We start from the raw sequence: 22,829 nt of genomic DNA, 5'->3' as shown, positions 1-22,829 counted from the left end.
TACACAGGGGCTCTAATGACAACTGTTAGAGATCGTGACTGCACATGGCTTGATAGATGCATGGAGGAGCTTACATCCAGCTGACAGAGAGGGCATATGTCGCTCCTCTACACACTTCACGTGGTCGCGAATAGATGGATGGCCGCTGACCAAAGGGCTTAAAACATGGTTTATGACTGGCCGACACCTGCTGCGAACATACTCTGATCACTCGCCTGTATTGCTGACTCTTGCTCCAACCTGTACATTGTCCCCCTACCAGAATTGGAGATTGCCAGTAACTGCTCTTCTGGATATCCCATTCCAAACGGAACTGGGTCAAGCGATAACTGATTTCTTCCTGCACAATATCAACACAGTGGCTCAGTTCTTCACGGTCTGGGAGGCATTCAAAATGACTATTAGAGGAATTTGCATTGCAAAGGGGGGAGGCATCTTTAGGCACATCCGTAAAATGCTCAGATGCCTAGAAACTGAACTTACACAACTTGAAAACCAAATGCGCTCTGATCCAAGCACTCACCTGCAGGGGCAGCTCAGAGACAAATTGACGGACTATCAAGATACTGTAGAGAGAATGAAAAATTCAGAGGTAAATACTATCGCGCCCAACAATATGGGGGGGGAATGTGCTGGAAAGGCTCTGTCCGAGCTCCCACGAAAACCTAGATTTTCCAACACCATACTCGAAATCACAGATCATGAGGGTTATGAATACAGGTACACCCCAGACATATTACATACCTTTCATGCGTTCTACACCACCCTCTACAAAACACACAGGACACAACCGATAGAGTTTGAGCCCTATTTTGATGACATAGCACTGGGTTGGCTTGGAGAGAATCAGAGGGATTTTGACGACGATGAGATACGCTCTGCAATTATGCAACTGCAGTCTGGCCGGACAGCCCCCCAGCTGAATTCTAATAAAATGTACAGTGTCGCCCTCATTCCTACCCTAAAACATGTACACGAGGAGGCACAAGAAACGGGTACCCTCCCGCCAACAATGAGAGAAGCACTCATTATAACACTCCTTAAGCCAGGTAAACCCGGGGACAGATGCAACTCCTCCTGACCACTCTCGCTAATCAACTGTGATGCCAAAATCTTGACAAAATTGATTGCCAATCGAATCAGTCGTCTGATGACAGCACTGGTGTTACCACACCAATCGGGCTTCATACCTGGTGGAGGACATTGCATAATCTCTGCATTCTCTTCGCTCTTATGCAGGACATCAACCCAGATCAGGCCGTAGTGACTGGCTTCCTAGACGCCACCAAAGCCTTTGACTCCATTGAATGGGATTATCTGGCAAGTGTACTGGTGAGAATGGTTCCCCGCCCCCCCTTTCTTGCATGGATCCAGTTATTATACAAAAAGCCACAAGCCAAGCTTCTTAATAACGGGATATGCTCCTCCAGGTTTCATATCACGAAAGGGACGAGGATGTGGTGCCCGCTCTTTTATTCGCCCTAAGCTTAGGCAACAGCACCGTCAGAATGCTCGCATATACCCTGAAATAGAGCATGGAGGGCTATTGCTAACTGCATGAAAGTGGACACATTATCTCCCCACTTTTGCCATAATTAGGTAGATTAGATATCCCAGTCAGGAGGGAGGTGAGGTGTCATCAAATACTACACAAATTTGATATACAGACTTGGGGAGCATTATACGAGGGAGGGACATTCCGCTCACGCAAACACTTATGGACGTAAACATACAGTGAGTGCTACCCTAAGCAGTAAGAAGTTGATGGACTTGTGGCTCTTGGCTCACAACAGAAAGCTCACAATTTGTTATTTCTGTGGATACTTGACGTTATGTATAATGGAGTGGGCTCTAGTCTTCTCTCTATTTGTGATGTGAATCACGGAAGCGGATCCTGGGAATCTTAGTCGCTACTTATGGCAGGAGCTCCAACAGAGGGACTCCTCACGTGCTTGAGTATACCTCAAGGAATCCCTGTCCAGAACCGGTCTGACCCAGTTATGGGAAATCACAACCAGTCACTCCACGTTCAAAAAAGTCAGTGAGGAACTCAATTAAACTCCTCTCCTTAATAGAAAATAAGGCAGCATTCTCAGCTAGAGCTCACTCCTGGATGTCACTAAACTCCTATACTTCACCAACACCCCAGAAATATTTCAGCTCTGGCTTCCTTAGATCCATCAAAGAGCAATTTCTTAAATATTGTCTGGGGCTGCTACCTTGTACATCCCATTTTCCTCACTGACTAAGAGAATACACAACAAAGATCTGCCGCTTTGTGTGGCTCTATCACAGATGACTTACTGCACCTGTGAAGAGCTGCTGAAGGAAAGAAGACAAATGCTGAAAGCTCCATTCAACCAAAGAGGGATTAATTTGCGGAGGCAGACTGTGCTGGCCTGCTTCACTTCCGACGATCCACAGCTGAACTGCAGACTGGTGAAATTTCTTGCATTGCCACGCAAGAAATTGCCAAAGGGCACAAGAAGCTGAGCAGACTCGGTCTCTCCTTGCACTTCTACTTACAAACTTTTTCCCGTTTTCAGCCACAAGTCCACTTTTTTGTTCCATCCCTGCCGCCTGGAGACTGGGGGAATGGCGTGCCAGGATTCCTTGCGGCGGGGTCAGCACAGACGCCCACGTCAGCACGCTTGCGCCAGGAGGAGCTATAAAACCGGCCTCTGACTCCCTCATCGCAGGTCCCGTTTTCAGCCATTTTTTTGTTCCACCTCTGCCGCCTGAGAACTGGGCGGAGTGCCAGCTCAGTCAGCACAACACAGCCGGCCACGTCATCACGCTAGCGCCAGGAGGTGCTACAAAAACAGCCTCTGTCTCAGCTCTACAAAAACTGCGAGAAGGACAGCGGCATCAGTACTTTGTGTACGGGGCAGCCGGGGTCTATGTCCCCCATCATCCTGAGCTCCAGGAAGCTCCAGCACCATCTCCTAAGCGCCAGAGGTGCATAAAAGCATTCCTGTCCATGGTTTGTTACAAATAAGGGTATAGTACGAAGTATGGCCAAGCTCAAAGTCACCATTACTCTTAAGGAGGGCTGAGTTGGTTCTGACCCACCAAATAGAACTAACAGAGAGGTAACTCTCCCTGGACTCCATAGCTAATCAGAAGCGCTCCTCTCTAGGATGCATAAGTATGGTTAGTTCCCCCGTATCCTCTTCATCTGCGCATTCGCATCTAGTAACACCTGCAGTCCCTGTGGCGCAAGTAGCACCTGATTTTGGTATCACTGAAGAATCTATTAGATCTCATTCAGACACAAGGGGTTGTGTCAATACAATTACAGTAGACATGCCCTTCTCATCTTTGGATATGAATGTTGAACCATCTGTAACCTTTGTGGCGTCAGCAGTACGTGATCGTGGTATTACCGAAGTTTCCACTAGATCCAAACTAGTCTCAAGAGGTCGTGTTGCCACAACACCACCTATCACCAACAGTGTGCCCCCTGTAAAACGAAGAAGGGGTGGCGCTCCCCAAAAGCAAAAGCCTAAACAAAAACTACAACCCACTGAGTAAAAAGGACCTGGTGATACTGAAACAGGGATAAACTTGCATCCTTTGGCAAATGATGACAATTTCACACCATTTGTACTGGGGGAGACGATGTACTGTGGAAAAGATTTGAGACATTAGTTTTCGCCCTCTTGAACCCCCTATTAAATAAACTATCATTAATTGAGGAGAGATTGCTGCACATTGAAGGGTTGGGTAGATCATTGCATAACCTAGGTGCATATTCTTGTAAATGCTCATGTCCAGAAGTAGCAGCATTCCCCCGAGCAGCCCCCGAGCATCTGCTGGGATGGGGCCTTTGCCATGGGTCCGTAATAATGAGGGATAACACTCAAATGTGGATAACACTGCAGTAACGGACCAGCACAACCCACGTTTGTTACCTACCAGTCTAACTGTGAATTCCAGGAGCACGACTGGAAATATAAACCCTCAGTTTTGTCCTACTACCTCTACTGATGGACCAGTTAACAGTGCAGGGTCGTCAACACAGGGGGTTGAAGGTAGGGAGCTCCGCGTAAAGTAGCGAGGTCTATACTCGCAGAAACCACCCAACACTTATCAGTCCCTAAACCTTCCAAGGGCCTCATCACCACTTGTACTGATTCTGGGAAATGTCCCACCCCTGATAGAGGACCAGTCCGAAACAACAGTCCAGTTAATGAACAAATCCCCGGACTTCTCAGACAATCAGTAGGCAAATGAGGTGGGCCCCACTGGCAAATCAAGTTATAATGGCCAGAAGGATAGAGTGGTTAGGATAGGCTCAGAAAACACTGGAGGGTGATTGTTGGTTTTAAATTTTAACAATTGTTATATGCCGAAATTTCTTTTAGACAATTTATGTTGGGACCCAAGTAATGGTACTCAAATCAGAGCATTACCTAATGCGTTTTTCTATAGGCACCCTCACATGACAGTTAGTGAGACCAGTGTATATACGGGGGAGGGTACTCAATGTATAACATACAACGCAATGTAGGCATTATAGGAGTAACTCTAGAGAACAGATTTGCCCCCCTTAGTGGTCTGGAAGAATGTGACTGACTAAATTCCTGTGAATATCGGGCCCACCCAAGTGATAATGGATCAATTAACCATCAAGCTCCCTACCCGAACAAGAAAAGTAAGGATCCCATCCCATGTGAATTAACACGTAGCAGGGACCCGGTAACTTTTCCAATACCAGCTCAGCTATCTTACATTTTGTGGAACCTTGCGGGCTACAGTCGAAACTAGAGTCCCTGGATTGGTTAAAATTAATCGAAAACCAAGATATCTGTGTATTCCAGGAGACATGGTCGACAAACCCTTTACATTGATTAGGATATCTTAATTTTCATAAACAGGCAATCCAAGGGCAGCAGGGCAGACCATCAGGAGGTCTAACGATTTGGGTAATATTTAACAACAAGGGGTGGTGATGGACAGAGTTTCTGAATTAAGCAGAATACTCTCACCCAGTCAAGAGATCAGGGCTAGATCCAACACCGTTTTTTAGCTCACTGCACCATCCCAGCCACGGTGATGGATCAAGCCCTGATCTTTGGACTGGGTAAGAGTGGTCTGCTTAAATCAGACACTCTGTTCATCACCACCCCCTTTTCTGAATCGTTTTTGGCCACTATAGGTGTGGCAGGGTATACTCAGACATGAGTCCCTTTCTCACTGCACCATCAGGATTCAAGCAAGCCGGGCCGAAGAAGGCTGAAATGCCAGAAACCGGTCCCCGGTAGCTTGTCTCCTTTCTGGTGAAGAATTGGCTTGGTAGTTTAGTCTGCCCTGTTCCCATGATGCACTGGGCCAGGGACAGACTGATTTGCATATAGCCAGGTTCTGAGCTGGGATGGTGCAGTGAGATAAATAACGGTGATGGATCAAGCCCTGATCTTTGGACTGGGTAAGAGTGGTCTGCTTAATTCAGACACTCTGTTCATCACCACCCCCTTTTCTGTAACGATTTGGGTAAAGCAGAACATTTGTTTTACAATACGTGAAATCACTATTGACAGCCCAGATATTACGGCCATTTGTCTTCAGATGAATTCCAACGCTAAGATAATTGTTGTCAATGTTTATGCTAGGGGTCTCAGAGGTGGAAGACTGTCTAATACAGTTGACATCTTAGAGTACTTTTTGGAAAGGATGACTGGTGTCCATGACTTAGTAATAGCAGGGGATTTTAATACCACCTTCGAGCCCCTTGACCATGAGGATTGTAAACTTACCGAAGAAGATGTACAATGGAGTATCCCCATCTTAGAGCTGCCCCCAATTAAGAGATGGTCGGAGGCAGCATTACAACTTAAAGCTCATTGTATGGAGAGGCGACTTAGGGCAGTTAATGGGCGAACACCTTCTGATAAGGAGGGCTCCCACACCTATAATAATGGTGTGAGTTCGAGCAGAATTGATTATATACTCATTAATCTGGAGTATTGGTCTTCCATTAGTGACATGGAGGAGAGAGTTGAAAGTGATGACAATCCCCTTTTATTAAAAATAAATGTCCCAGGACCTAGTTTGCTGCTACCCCCGACAAGTCTCTGTTCCACTAGTGACGCCCTGCTCTGTAATGATATGAGGAGGGTTAAATGGGATAAGCTAGTGGAAAGCGAACAAGCACTCATATGTATTAGGGCTGATATCATTAACACACTGGCAGAGCTACAAGTTGTTACCACCCAGTCCCAGATAAACAAAAATGGTATAAGGTTTCATGAAGACCTATTTGATAAAATCAAAACCTATTTTTTAAAACAAGCTAGTCGCTCGAGCAAGAAGAAGGGTAATGATGCAAAGTGGTATAATAAGGATTGTAGGGTAGCCTACAAGTCATTGGCGGCTGCCATAAAGCAGAAAGATCCTTCCACAGTTAAGTTAACCAGTCGGAAGTATAAATCCACAATGTACAAAGCTAAAAAGGACTGGAACAAATTGAGATGGTTAGACTGCTGTCAGGCCAGCCAAGGTAGAAATTTGCAATATTTGTGGCAGCTGGTAAATTGGGGGAGAGGGGAGCAAGCACCTTTGCCGCTCAACCATGTAGCCCCTGAAACGTGGGTCTCCCATTTTGCTAAACAATTTGCCTTAGAGGCAGAGGGTGAAATTGAAGAACCATTTCAAACACTGCCTGTTTTTTCCTACCGCGCCAGGACACTCTGGTAGTAACGGAGCGCGTTATAAAACAGCTAAAAAAAAAATGTGATGCAGTATTGCACTTTGACAATGGAGGAGGTTGAAATAGCATTGAGTTCAGTTACCAGCAGAAGAGCATCAGGCCCCAACGGTGTCCTGGCAGATCTGTTCTTATATGATAGGGCTATCTGGCAAAAATATATACTCCTGCTAGCGAATGCTATGGCCAGCGGGGCGTCCGTTCCCAACTCCTGGAGGGGTGCTGAGATTTTGCCTATCCCAGAAAAAGGTAATTGTTCACACCCAGGTAATTACAGGCCAATTAGCCTCATAGATGCAATGCAAAAAATAAGAGCAAGAATGGTATTAAATAGAATCCAAGATTGGACTAACGTCAAAGACATATTGACCCCACTGCAGGCAGGTTTCTGCTCCCACGTGAGTAGGGTAGACCAGGTCTTTCGCTTTGTACTGATTTACTGCTGATGGGGGCGGCACCATCTACGCCGTTTTTGTGGACCTTAAATCTGCTTTTAACCTGGTCCCTCGCAACAAACTTTGGTGGGTCCTCAAGGACTTAGGGATGCCTTTGCAATAATTATCTGTTGTGGTGAGTCTTCATATGAGGAATTTTGCCCAGGTTCGATAGAATACTCAGGGTAACATCTCTAATCGATATCCGGTATCCAAAGAGGTCCGCTAAGGGTGTGTCTTGGCCCCGACATTGTTTTCACTATTTATCAATGGGATTGTCAACTATTTTTCTTCATTCCCGACAGATGCACCATCTCTTGCAGGCACAAAAATACTCATGCTTATGTTTGCAGATGACACTCTTGTAATCTCAAAAACACAAAGTGGTTTTCAGCGGGCATTAACAAGGTTTGAAAGGTTTCAGCAAAGCTTGTGGCCTGGTGATATACACAGATAAAACCAAATTTATGGTCCTCCATAAACTTCAGGCTATCAAGAGAAGGGTGTCTCTAAAAATGAATACCTCAACCAAACAGATGTTTTTAGTTATCTAGGGATCACGCTTGGAAACAAACTCAATTGGAAGCCCCAGATAAAATCCATGGCCTTAAAATACCATCACCTAGCTTTAAGCCCTGTCCTCAGTGCGAATATTTCTGGGATGTTATAACCAAACTAAGGGTTTGAGGTCTTTATTTTCAATTTTGGGGGGGCTCACTCACAAGTAAATGGCACTATTTAAACCACTGTAGATGCAAGCTGTGAGTGGAGCTTGTGGAGACCTACTTGCATATCTTATTTGTCTGTCTGGCAAATAAGGCATCGTGGAGTAAACGGTTGAAACCCCTATGTAGAAATGTGGGCTCTAGGTGTAGTTTCACTGCAATGAGAATATTGTTGACCAATACAAATGCACCGTGTGTAATAGCTGTAGCTAAATTCCTAAGCTGGATGTGGCTAATTCGCAAGAAAATGGTTAAGAGCCCCAAGCCCACCCAACTCAGTGATAAGTAAGCAGAAGTAAAAACGGATAGGAAACTTCTATGCTGGTAACCCAATGTGTAACGTCTAAACGAATCCTTTGTTTGGTATAACCCCAGCTATATGTTTAGCATTCTACATTTTTATATTTGCACTATTATAGTTTATATTATTGTATTATTGTAACGTCTAATCCAAACTTTTGTTTGGCATAACCCCAGTTATAGGTGTAGCACTTTATTATTTATTATTCATATTAGTATCGCATATATTGATGTAGTGGAGTGGTGTGTCTCACTGGTTAGAGGCGGCAGACCCGGAAGCAGAGGTCGGCCCGGGACCAGGGTTCGATTCCCGATGCGGCAGGGTCTTGGGCCATGGTCTGCGGACTTGATAATTCTCGCCTCAATGCCTACTCTAACCAGGGATCACACTCAGCAACTCTGGGCAATAGCTTGCTTAATCTCTACTAACGGCCCCATCAGCGCCGGGGATGCTTGTCTTCACCTTGGAGATGCCCAGGAGGGACCATCTCACAGGGAAAGCCAGGATGGGTTCCCCAGCGGTATACAGCGCCGGGACGCCCCTTTGCTGGGGCAGCTGTGCGCTTTACAAGTATACGACATTTAACATTTAACATTTATTGACAGTCCCAATATTGATCACTTCACGGTTATTTGAGGACAAATATTGCCTTGTTATATTAATTGTAAACTTTTATGATATTTTTAGGAATGTGCCACATTTGTTTAAAAGTAATTCAAGAATAATAGTTGTGGTTTTAATAACATGATGGTTTTAATGTTTTTAGTGAACCCTCTATGTTATATATGGTTTCACAACCCTTGATTAGCATTGATAAATAATCTTGTCTACATACAAACTATCATAGGTATAGGGTTCATTTTTCTTCTACCGGATAAGTTGTGTGTATTGTTATTAATGTCTTTTGCGGTCTTAATTGTTCGAAATAAAGACATTGAATTGAATTGAACTATTTTATTTACTATTTATTTACTTGAGTTTTACATAGCGCTGGCTAGGACATGAGGTATCAGCGCTTTACATGAGGAAAGTTACATAGGTTACAGGTTACACATAGTTACAGAGAATACATCATTTACAAGTTACATCAGTTGGTTTGTATTGAAGGGTAAGGGGTAAAGTAAAAGGGTAACAGGGAGGGAGATAAAGCGGAGAGACAAAGGAAAGTCTGCCTAATGTCCGGCTGGGTAGGTGACGGCCGAGGGGGCAGACCACAGCCCATCTTCTCAACAGCTATCCGGTAGCTCCACCGGGCATCAGCCAAATAGCTAGGTCTCCATGGGAAAACATTTAAAGATCATAGTAAAACGAGGTGAAGGGAGCGTAGAGGGGTAGGGTGAAGGAGAAGGGGGGGATACGACAGCAAGACGAAGGGAAACCTGCCCAAAGTCCGGCTGGGTAGGTTACGGCCGAGGGGGAACTCCACAACCCATCTCCTCTTTAGCTATCAGGTAGCTCCACCGGGCATCGGCCAAAAAGCTAGTTCTGCCTAAATGGCGGGTCCGGGTCATGAGTATGGACAGAGACCACCTCTAAAAATGGCGGGATGCACAAAAGTCACCAAAGTAAAGAATCCATAAGAGGAAAACCAGAGAGCAGGATTCCATTGAGTAGAGTCAGAGGGGGGACACAGCCTCAAAACTAAAGGCGAACAGAAGGCTGTAAGATGCTTGCACAGGCTCTGGACCACGGGGGCATTGGTGTCAATGATCCGCAAGAAGGTGGTCCGGGGAAGTCAGCATGGGAGTTAGGAGTAGTCCTGGCGAAAAGGGAGGCAGCAGCGAGGTCCGGGAGGGGGGTACGCACCTCCCAGGCTCACAATGGTACGGAAAAGCCCAGGAGTGTTGCACCGCAGCGCCAAGTAGATTGCGATGCAATTTGCGAGTCGCAAATTTCTTAGTCGAACATCTGGTCCCAATTGTGAGTAGGTGGATTATTACTTGAAGTGGACGGGAGTCCCTTTCAAATAATAATGGCATTATTCCTTACAAGGTCCAGCTAGGTCTCAGTAAATTAAACCTAAGCTCAACCCTTGGTACCTGTAGCACAGAGCATACAATCATAACTTAGCAGAAATGTGTAAAGCATTTATCCTTACCAAAAAAAGTCAGATGACACTGAACACTGGCAGAACGGCACATTTGACTTAGGCAGGAAAATGTAAACTTTTTAAAAGTGGCATTTTCAAAATGCTAATTTAAAACCTAACGTGACGATTACATCGCTTTAAAATTACTATTATTTTGAGTTCTTGAATCATGGTTCTAGCTATTGCCAAACTGAATTTATGCATTATAAAGTGTCATAATCTAACCCATTTTTTTCTGTGGGAGAGCCAGTCGTGCGACAGTGAAAAATGGCTTCGGAGATTTTAAGGTTTAAAAATGTACATTCAGGCTGCTTGGACAGGCCTGAAGACATGCTTTGCCTTGTCACTTTAGTGGTGGCACAATAGGTGCTGCCATCCACTAGTGACATTTAATTTACGGGCTCTGGGTACACTGGATATACTAGGGACGTAGAGTTAATTTGAATGTGTCAATTTGGATTTTGAAGCCGTTTAAATAAGTTGTAGGTGTAAGAGCATATGCACAGGGCCAGTTAGGAGGGTCTCAGTGTCCAGAGCCCCAAAAGAGGCATTTTCTTACAGTAGTAATAGCAGAACATGTTTGTAAACTGCTCGTTTATCCTTCTGTATCTTGGTGCTGAAATAACAGATGCAAGGCTGAGTGGACCAGCTAGAATTTGAATCTGGACCGAGAGGCCAAACACCAATTCCTGGAGTGGACGTATTAGTCCACTGATCGTTGAACCGGTCAACTTCTGAATTGGCAACCTACATAAAGAAATTCATATTCATAAGTCGTCATGAATACTAATAATCTAAGTATTCTAGACAGGTCGTGAGTAAATGGAAACTCCTTATTGAATGAAAGACATAGTAGCTTTTGTGCAGAAGGTGAAATTATGGAGGAGGTGGGTTAAACCCGAAATAACACTAGCGAAGGAGCAAAGGTTATCAGTATGGTAAGTTACATTACACTTCATGATCATGTAGAACAGGATTATATAGAGCGGAGAAATTAAAGAGAGACCAGACAATACATCACAGAAGAACTTCTGCAGCAGCCATCTTATAACGGCCCCCAACTAAAACAGAGGCCATCTTGTAATAGCCCCCAACTAAAATAGAAGCCATCTAGTAATGGCTAAATCTCATACAATCAGCACCAAAAACGGCACCCATCTTGTTACAGCTCCCAACGAATACGGCAGCCATCTTGCAACGGCTAAATCTTATAGAACAACACCAAAAAAGCAACCATCCTGCATTGGCGCCCAACCAATCGGTAACCATCTTGCAACAGCTATAAGAACAACACAAGTTGAATGACAATTGAGAACACCCACTATAATGCACTAATAACTAACTGGTAACGGCTCTCAAACTATTATTATTATACTGTCACTCCCTCCCTGTCCAAAGGAATCTCACATCATGGCTGGACCAAACATGATACCTGAAGGAAACAGCGCATATTCTATTCAATACCCCCATAATCTATCAAAAAGTGCCTATAAAACCTTCAAACACAACCTCCTCTGAAAAAACCTTGATACCCTGTTCCTGGATTCCTCCAATGCCAAAAAAGGCATTATAATCAATAACCTTATATTTTTCACATGAAAAATAGCCAAATGGCGATCAGCCTTTCACAAGCTACTAACCATACAGGCCAATACAAATATTCCCTACGGAACCAAGATCACAACGACACCAACGCAGAACCTCAGAGCCACATTGAATATTACGTCCTACAAAAATGGCCCTATTCTCATTCAAGCTGCTAAGAAGGACTAGAACGATTCGACAAATACTTCAGCACCCTAAAAACCCACACCATCACCTCACGCAGTGCCTCTCAGGACCTTACTGCCCCCACCACCTCTTCCGCTCCTGAAGATCAGCACCCCCCTCCTTCACCCAGGCCCGATGAAAGAACTATCACCAACTCTCCTTCCTTATCACGCATTACACTGACACCTTCATCTACCTCACGCAGGGCCTCTCCGCGACCCCTTCCTTCACCCAGATCCGATGAAAGAAGCATCACCAACCCTCCCTCCATAGCACGCATTGCACTGACACCCTCATCTACCTCTCGTTACGCATCTCGGGACCTTACAACTACCCCCAACACCCAGTCTTCTCCTGAAGAACATAGACTCCTTCCCTCACCCAGAACCGATGAAAGTAGCGTCAACAACTCTCCTTCTTTAGCACGCATTGCATTAACACCCTCATCTAGAACTACCATCAGAACCAACAACAATAAGACTCCCTCATCACCCAACATCAGTTCTCCCTCTCCTCATCAGCAGATTGAACAAGTCTCATTCAAAACCCAGTCTTACCTCACCTTCAAGAACCTACAAAACGTTATCTTAGAAATCAGAGCCATTCTTCAACTAGCTGAAAAATCTCTTACTAAACTTAAGCATCTTCAAAACTCTCCAGAGATAGGCGACACCATGACAAAAACTATCCCCCTGCCACTAACCAAGCGACACTTGTGCACATGCAAACTCTCCAACTACATAACAGACCAGGAAATACAAACACTGCTACTGCTATACGAAACTCCTTCCCGCCCTATCATAGACAAAGAGGAACACGCTATTCTCGCAGTCCACATCAACCGTTGCAGAACTTCCCATCCAATCCATGGAGGAATAAACCAGAATAACCTTCACTCTATAACCCCGAACCACGGGAATCAGGAGCCTACTGTAAAGAATTCCTCAAACCAGATCTCTTGCCCTCTACTAAATTGCTGTTCAGCCCCTAAACATGCCTCTGGCATTGCCGACCTCGTCCTTAATATGAAAATGGATATAATCATCCTCTCAGAAACTTGGCTCAAGGAGTTATCCTCACCATGCTTTGACCTTCTAGTTCCCCAGACTACAACATCATTAGATTAGACAGACCACACAAAATAGGCGGCGGCTTAGCCTGCATACATTGTTCTGACATCACTACCTCAAAGTTTCACTCGGAACCCCTGGACTCCTGTGAATTCCTTGGGATTTCTGTGAAATCATCAAACAACCACTCCCTCAAACTACATATACTCTACCATCCTCCAGATTTGAACACAAGTTTCACAGAACAACTTATGTAAATCATTACTGCAAACTCTTCCCCGCATTCCAATGACATATTCCTTGGCGATTTCAATCTCCACTGGGAGAACCCACAGGACAAGCAGGTTAACGCCCTTAAAACCTTCCTTATAGACCATTCCCTGACCCAAGCTATCTCAAAGCCTACTCACACAAAGGGTGCTACTCTCGACTGGCTCATCTCTAATCAAAATACAATTGATTTGATCTCGATTACCCCTTGTGACTGGTCAGACCATCACATTATCACCTTCCAAATCCCATCTGCTATCAAGAAAACTTTCTCGCAACAAATCAAGCCGAAACAATGTATAAGAGACACAAAGAACATCAACTGGAACAACCTTGCCTCACATTGTGAGAAGGCTCTTACCCCCCCCCCCCCCCCCATTAACATGGCAGATGTCAATGCCCTCTCTGCTCACTATAACTCCACAATGAACAAAGTTTTCGACCAAGCCGCTCTGCCAAAACTCAAAAGAATTCCGGACAAAGATAAAAACCCATGGTTCAGCGGAGCTCTGAATGATGAGAGACGCAAACTCAGATCAACGGAATGGAACTGGAGGCAACATCCCTCCCCCTCCATCTTAAACTACTTCGGAAAGCCAGAAAATCATACAATAAAAGTATTCTACAATCAAAAAAAGACTTCTTCAAATCAGAACTAGAGAATGCCAAAAATAGACCAAAAAAGCTCTTCGAAGTTCTATAACAACAATCAAACAAAGTGGCCAAATCCTCACTCCTAACAACGACTTTGCAGCTGAGTAGGGAAGAATTTTCCTCATTCTTCGCAGCAAAAACAAATTCCCTACAACTCAAACTTAGTATGGCGACAATCAACTGAGCCACCCCAAAGTTTATTCAAGCCACTAACCCAGTACAACATAAGCTAACTCTGCCCAAAAAAACTCTCACTGGTCTACTTTCAAACTTTATGATCTCAATGACATCACCAAAATTCAAGAGACTGCCAAACTCAACAACCACTTCAATAACTCCGTCCCATCTAATTGCCTACCCTACATCTACCATATCATCACCCCACTCTGGACCAAAATCATCAATGCCTCGCTAACACAAGGTCACATCCCGGACTACCTAAAAACTGGCCAAGTCACCCCTATCCTAAAAAAACGACAGCTAACACCTCTGACCCCAACAACTTCCGACCTATAACCAACATTCCCTTGCTAGCAAAGGTCCTAGAAAAATGAGTTCAGCAACAACTGAACCAACACATCTCAAACTTCAATCTACTTAACACCCACCAATCGGGTTTCAGACCTGGCCATAGCACAGAAACAGCCATCCTGCATAAAGTTGACAACGCCCTCCTAGCTCTTGACCTCAATGAAACCTGCCTCTCATTCCTGCTTGACTTCTCATCAACCTTTGATACGGTCAATCACGCCAAACTTCTAAGAAGACTAGCAAAAACAGGATGGGTTTATCTGGCACAGTCCTTCTATGGTTCAAATACTTTCTGGAAAACAGAACGCAATCGTTCATGACTGACAAGATTCTTTCTCCTCACCTAACCTACTAGGAGTACCACAAGGCTCTACCCTTTCCCCCACTCTATGCAACTTATATATCGAACCCCTTACCGATCTACTACAGCAGGCGAACATCGCCTACTACATGTACGCGGACTACACTCAACTTTACATCAAGATAACCTCCATAGAAGAGATAAAGACTATGAATCTAGTTCTCCAAAAAAACGTCCAACGGTTAGCGACCAACTTCCTCAAGTTAAACTCACAAAAAATGGACCAAAATGATCACTGCACGCCATCGTTGGTGGACTCCACAATATCACTTGGAATCACACTGGATAAGAGCCTTAACATACAAGCTCACATCAATGTGATGGCTAAAAATGCCCGCTGTCACCTTAGCTATCTCAGAAATATGAAGCCATTCATCGAAAACCCGGACCTCAAAACTGCAGTTGAGTCCTTAATCATATCGAGATTGGAGTATGGATGTTCTACCCTCTCAGGGATTCCCAAAATCTCTACCGCCCCTCTAAAAGCCTGTCTTAACGCTGAGGCAAGACTCATAACAAGATCTAGGAAATTTGACCACATATCGCTACACTTGAAGGCACTCAACTGGCTCGTATTCACTTAAAGATAGCTTGCATCACTCACAATGCGTTACACCACAACACCCCCCAGTACCTAGCCCATAAACGTACCTTATCTGGAGGAAACAGACACTCTAAGAGCATAGATAATCTACTCCTGAAACCCTCACATTTCAACAAGACAAAAACCTCCAACAGAGCATTCTCTAGAGCGGCGCAAAGAGTTTGGAACTCGCTTCTGCTATTCATCAGAAAAATCACCTTGACACCTCTCTTCAAAAAGAAAGCAAAATTATTCTTGATGAGCAAATTCCTCCCTTAAAATCTGCACAAACCCCACGCCAGCTTACAACCTCAAACTTGCTATACTCTAGGTCCACTGCTAATTCGAAGCTAAGACATGCACAATCTCAAATAGATTCGTACTGCTCAGAACAATTCTCTAATCTGCTTTTATCCCCCGATCTCCGTTATTCTATATTGTTACTTTCTATATGTTGCTTTTATATGCCATGTGTTCACTATTATGCTATTCATACCTTGCTCACTATGTAAAGCGCTCTGATACCCTACCTAGGGTCTGGTTCGCGCTATAGAAAACTCTAAATAAAATAAATAACTTTAAGCGGAAGTCGTGTGCTCATAAAGATCGAGTGACCTACGCCTATAGGCGTGGAAGAAGTGTACATGTAGCATACAGTAAAATGTCCTGCAATTAATTAGAGATGTTCAGTGTTTGGTCTTATGAGTCACTTCGTAAGAGCATGTAAATGAAAAGGTGTCAGACAAAACGGATCCTCAGGAACGGTTCGAGGCTCAATTGAGTCCACCTCTAGATATCCCCAACTCTGTAATTCTGTAACAGCTCAGAGATTTGAGGTGATCAAGCAGGGAAAGGAAAGGTAAGAGAAATAGCTGGGAGGGAGACCTGCAAGAAAAATAACAGATAAGAATGTCTTCCTTCTGACTACTTTTCTACTGAAAATACCACGTACAGTCTCTGATTACCTGTAAAGAAAAGAAAATAGGCTGGGATCCTAGGTGGGAAAACGTCTGACGTTTATATCAGTACTGATTCCTGTGACTGGTGAAACTCAATAAAAGGTTAATGCTTGGCATCACAGAGGAAAAGCTGCTAACAACCTCCTAACCCCCTGTTAATGAAGAAAGGAAAATAACACGCACAGCCAAGAGGGAATTTTATAATCCAGCCGTCAGTACGAAGATTTGAGAAGCCCCCACAAAATGAAAGTATGCACTGTTGAATTCACATCAAATCCTTTTGTCTAGTTTTCTTTTTTTCTAAATCCAATTATAACAAACTGTTAATGAGAAGTCTGCTCACATTGCAGAGCTGAACTATACTGCTCAATTCCAGCATTTCAAAGATATGACGTTTAAAGGGGCAAGACGCCTCCACCACAGTTCAAGAAGCCTCTTAGCATTCCTGGCTGAATTAGGCATGCAAGGTGAAGGTGCCCCACGCAGAGAACACCCTGAAGGAAACGCAGCAGCACAAGCAAACCAGTGCCTGCCGAGCTTCCTGCAACAAGGGCGGGCTTTAGGGCAGTACGACTGGTGCAGCTGCATCGGGCGCTGACATGTGGAGGGGTGCTGACCTCAGGGAGGGGGCGCTGTTTTTAGCAATATCTTATGATTGGAGAGATGAGGGGGACTTTTGCCCGGTGGTAGTGAGCGAGTCCGAGGAGGCGGTCAAGGGGCATAGGGGCGCCAAAAGTGGTTGTCGCACCGGGCGCCACGAGCGCTAAAGCCGGCCCGCCTGCTACCTGACACATCAAACCACAATTAGGAGGACTGTGAGGGGCCCACTTTTTGTGCAAGTGCACTTTTACCGCTCCATATGAGGAGGGGAGTGTCAGAATCGCCACAACTGCTGCATAAACGAATAATCAGCAGCACGCTGTTTGATATCGGGAGACGTTAAATCCTACCCAGGGGCGGCTCTAGGGTCATGGTGGCCCTGGGCAGGGAGCGTAGGTATGGGGCCCGGAAGAGGGGGTCCGGGTGGGCAGAGCGCGGAGGCCAGTAAAGAGGGGGCAGGGGTCAGGGTGTTTAGAAGTGGAACTGAGCCGGAGGCCGCCAAATCCCTGCCAGGGGCCGCCACACAAATATGTATCCATCCTCAGAGGATAAATATATTAAGGATATATATTGGTGTGGTGGCCCCTGGGGTTTGGTGGCCCTGTGCAGGTGCACAGCTTGCACATGCCTAAGGCCGGCCCTGTCCTACCTCCTTCCCTGCAGATGACAAGGATATTCTGCAACTGATCACATTTCGCAATGCCTCATGGTAAATGGAGTCCCCGATCCATACGCGCTCTATGGGTCTTACAACCTGCCTTCCCACCATGCCCCCAACTTACTGTTTGTCGCAACATAACATGTGTGGGTTATATCATGTCAGGGACCCATCGTACTGACAACGTTTGAGGTATTTTGACCCCCTGTGTGTTCACTGCCTGTGACTAAAGGGGCAGCACCCAAAGTGACGTGTGTGATGGAAGATTCTGAGGTTAACGCCCCTGATTCGGATGAGTTTAGCAATAATAGCTGTGGACTATGTATAGTAGATTGTGTGTTTTGGTTGAGAAAGGCTCCAGAAATACCCCTGTGTGTTAGGTGAAAATTGCAACAGTAGAAAATGCACATAGTTTCAGACTCTGGTCTTCATACACAATTGAAAAGGACAAATTTGTGAAAGTACTTTGAGAATGAGTGGAACGAACCATCCAGCATTAATAATACATGTTTTACAGGAGAACCCATACCAAAAGTAATATATAGAACGTTGACATCTAAATTCACAGAAAAGATAGTAACGGACAAATTATATGTTACAGAAAATGGTTCATTTTAGAATGGATACATGAACATTTACTTTATAGTGTTCTTAAACAGATTTTGATTGTAGCGGAGAGAGTTGGGAGTGTGAGAGATATGCTTAGGGGGTTTCGAGAAATAGTCTTTAGGGGAAGGTAGAAGGATTTTCACTCTGTATAATTTTAAAGGAGGATGCCAAGCCTTTAATTCATAAAGGCGGTACTCTTCCCATGATTGTAAGAAGTGAAGTCATGCAAAAGAAAAATAAAACTGCAGGAGGCATGGATCATAGAGCTATTGCAGTCAACTGAGTAGCTGGCCCTACTGGTGGCGCACTTGATTGAAGGGTTTGGAAACACAGGCAGAAAGTGTTGACTGCAGACTACAAGAAGTCCAGTGGCAGATTCTGATGATGCAAAGATGTCACGTGCCTATACAGCAACATTCTGGTCAAAAGATTCCTACCACTAAGTTTCTTTGTGTCTCAATACCAAAAAGCTAATTGTGCTGATAATGCAGAATTAATAAAGTAATAATGCACAGGCTGTTTCCAATTAGTATGTATGCTGTTCTATCTAGCGTGGTCAGCTCCCAGAGACATATATATATATATGAATGATGATTATTATTATACTTAAAGGAAATTCAAGGAGTAGTTTATTTTCAGGACCACATTCTTATTATGAGAAAAATATTAAGAAACATAACGTGCTTGATGGAAGTGTTGGGAATTTTAGAGCAGAGGGTGTTTACTGCTTAGTACAAGGAATGTAGCTTTGCTGTACACACTGTAACTTACCTCGGGCATGAATTGAGACAGGAAGGTACTAAAGCAAAAAAAGCGATTATTGAGGCCTAAAGGGTGTGCCAGTCCCTGGGAGCTATGAGGATATAACCTTATTATTGTGATTAACTGAGTTTTATTCAAAATTCATCAAGAATTTTGCAGAAACCCACTCAGTTGTTTATGAAAATCGAGGATGCATAATGAAATGTTCTGAAGACTTGAGGAAGTAAAGAATTATACAATTTGCAGCTAATTCTCTGATAACTTTGCACTAACATTACTTGGTAATTGAAAGTAAATGTTTCATGTGTATGGGGTTTTGAATGTTTTTGTCAAATTTTGTGTGGAACAGAATGCATGCCAAGGTGTGATCCAAGCTCCTGATATCACCACATACAACAAAGTTATCCTTCTGGTTGCAAAATTATAATGACAGACTGCAGAGTGTTCTTGGCAAAAAAACAAAGTGGCAGATTTCATGAAGTAGGATGCCTTTTCTCTTGAAGAAATGTGCCCATGATGACTGGGAAGAGTGCTAGATAGCACGGTTAAAGAGAACTGAAGTAGGAGCGGTTGGTGGAGATAAGTGAAAAGATTGCTGTAGCAAAAGACAACGGTCTAAATGTAGTAAACTATATGTAAGATGGGGCTGACCATTAAAGAAGATGATTAAAATGAGTAGTGAGGACATGCTAGGAGGTTAATAATCATCTGAGGTAAGGAATAACGTTTTTGCTGAGGTGACCGTTTGCACACATCTCTGGAAAAGAGTTTAAGCCAGAAGGGGGCAGAGACTGCTGTTACATGTCAGAGGAGTTCATTCTTTCTTAGGAGCCTGGTCCACTTTAAAGGTCTCTCAGATATTTTCTTGGGACTACCTGTAATTCACAATCTAGTCAGTAAGGCTTTCTCAGCCCACCATTGTGTTAACCATTTTTTATTTATGTAAAATATTCATTTCTGTAGTTTGACTGCTGCGCCCGTACCATATATTAATTTGAATTAATGTTAAATGTATATGATGTAAGCTTCTGCGAGGTGGACATGACTGACTCGTACGTCTACATCCAATATATTAATTCTTCACCCTCTACTATGTGGCAATAGAACGCAGACATATGATACTAAATAGATGTTTCATTTGCTTTTTATTCACAGCACCATTCTGTTTTGTGTGCGTTTTGCATACCCATATAACTACATTCAAAAGTACACGCAAACATATTCATCAAATATTTTCATTTATATATATTTCTACAGGCCAGTTGGGAGAAACGAGTTTTGAAGAGTCTAAACAGTATGTGCACAGAACTCAGTATTCCATTAGCAAGGAAGGTACAGTATTGTTTACTGTTTTTCTTACTTGTAAATGCGGCACTTCTTGAAGTGAGAAGTTAGGATTGCTAATCAATAGTGTAGGAACACTGATAAAGCCAGCATGTTTCACTTTTGTATGGACCGTGCACACAGCTTTTTCTTAGGTTATGTTATGTTGGTTGTGGATTGTGATGATTTGTATGCGTCCCATGTATGAAAGTAGTTTAAGCATGGGCAAAACAATTTGCCGAAAAGTGAACTAGGCGAAAGTGGGTTGGAAAAATGACAAAATAAATTGAGTAGGATACTGAAGAAATAGATGGATTGCTTTTCTATTAAAAAAAATTTTTATTGCGAGAGTTCATCAATTGCAGAAAACATTATTACATAACAAAGCAAAATCAAACGTAATTACATCATTGCCATCCTTTCTAATATTAAAGAGTGACTTCAGAATGATTATTATAAATGAACAAATACAATCTAAGACATTTAATTCATATATGCATTTTCACGTAAAAGCCCCCCTTACCAGGAACTTACATTAGTAGCACACCTAACTGAAAATTCCATATAATTTTAGAAATTTCCTACATGACCCGGATCTAAATGCATTTCTCTTTTCCGACTCCTTAATCCTATTCAGTTTAGACCATAGATGTTGAAACGTTAGAATTTCCGCAGATCGCCACTTTTGAAGGGTTAAGGATCTAGCTAATAAAACCACAATATAAAATAGTTTTGTTTGTGGCAGGTTGGCTTTTAGGTCGGGTAAGAATCCTAAAACTGCCGTCTGAATATACGATGAATGTTGTAATTTCAATGTATGAGTGCAAAACTGATTTATCTTGCCCCAAAACTTTCACAACCTTGAGGTGCCCTATATAATATATGTCCAATTTCCCCCTCCCTCTATGTCACACCTAAAACAATTTGCTATTTTCTGCCATTCCTAATGCAATATAGATGACACTTTTTAAAGAAATGCAAGGTATTTTATCAGCTTTTTATGAGAAAATAAAACATATTTATTAGTAGAGATACTGTATAGACCAGTAAATGAAGGTGGCTTGGCCCTTCCCGATTCGAAAGAATATTATTTTGAAAACTTTGCACATACCACCTATAGACTAAATAAATCTTTAAACATTAATAGGTATTATTTTTTTAGATTTCATTTATCAAGAATACAATATCACTGACTTTATACATCTAACGAAACCCCCCCAAAAAGTCAGACATAAGACTTTATAGTGAAATATTAAACAGAGGCAGCAATTGTTTCGTCATTACAATATTTCCTTAATTAACGGAGCGACCTCCCTATCAGATGTGTACATTGGGGAGGAGCCTTTGGTAGATAAGATTGTTGTGTCCAGGTGGCTGAGTAATGGTTATGAAAAGATCTTGGATTTTCTGGATGGAAATTGGAAAAGCATTAAGTTTTGCAAAGAAGTGATGCAATGGTCCTTTATTAGAATTAGGCATTTTTCACGGAACTTAAATCCCACATACATATTTGCAACTACAGAACTCGTTGACGATCTGATAGAATCCAACACCTGTAAAACAATTAATAGCTGGGCTTTTTCCTTGCCCAATAATGGGGTGGCCAAACTCCTTAAAAAAGTGTAAGCAAAATGATAGTTTAAAGAAAATCTCCAGATATCTTCGTCAGCTTGGGGTAAGATCAAGAAGTTTAACTTGTCTTTGTTAAAGGGAGCCAACTTGTGACGCATGCAATTTTATACTAAGTGGCTTCTATTTAGAACCCTTTCTCTGCTCCATAAAATAAATCCGCAGATTTCCGAAAAAGAGATGGATTTCTTGAGCGAACCCAGCAAAATTGCCTTTATAAATTGGTAAATGCAGACAACGAAGATGTGGGCTGACCACAGCAATTCACATTGTCTGCCAGCAGGTATTCAGAATAGTGCTAAATAAAGGGACCTATTCGGTTTGGTAAACAAGGCAGTCAGTCATAATACTGTTTGTTCAGCTATCTGTTTTGCCACAAATCTCTGTAGAGCAAGTTCTAGGCCCATTCTGATTGGCTGCTCGTAGAGGATTCCTTACTCGAACATCTAGCCCTAGCAAGACTCCAGGCCCATGCGTGATTCGCCACTCAAGCCCAAGTTTTTTTTGTGAAATCTAGGTCTTGTAGTCTTGGTTATTTCATTAAAAAACAGGACTGAAAATCTCAGAATTCAAAGGAAAAAAACCTGAACTGCACCAGCACATCATGCATGGACCTGGGAAACATGTCAGCTATGAACATCATGAATTGTCCATGACTTTGCTTAGGATGGCTATTTCACAGTGGTCTTTGGACTGCTGCAAAATCACAGTGTGCAGTTCACCTTTGTTGTTAGTCTGTTGGAGGTCGATGCCTTTCCCTAAAAAATGTTTCAATTACTTGCTGGTATTTAC

At 43.2% G+C, this 22,829-nt stretch overlaps 1 protein-coding gene across 2 annotated transcripts in view; it reads left to right on the top strand.

Moving 5' to 3' along the window:
- TBC1D19 (TBC1 domain family member 19) overlaps positions 1 to 22,829 on the top strand; it is a 989,099-nt gene that overhangs the window by 293,725 nt on the left and 672,545 nt on the right. For both annotated transcript variants that reach the window (XM_086964506.1, XM_086964505.1), the window contains exon 5: positions 20,343 to 20,417. In XM_086964506.1, the coding sequence (XP_086820632.1) occupies positions 20,343 to 20,417 (75 nt within the window). The remainder of the gene's footprint in view (positions 1 to 20,342; positions 20,418 to 22,829) is intronic.

This window comes from Lissotriton vulgaris, chromosome 3_2 (assembly GCF_964263255.1).
Source record: "Lissotriton vulgaris chromosome 3_2, aLisVul1.2, whole genome shotgun sequence".
Taxonomy (NCBI): Eukaryota; Metazoa; Chordata; class Amphibia; order Caudata; family Salamandridae; genus Lissotriton; species Lissotriton vulgaris.
This window is presented reverse-complemented; position numbering and strand designations above follow the sequence as displayed.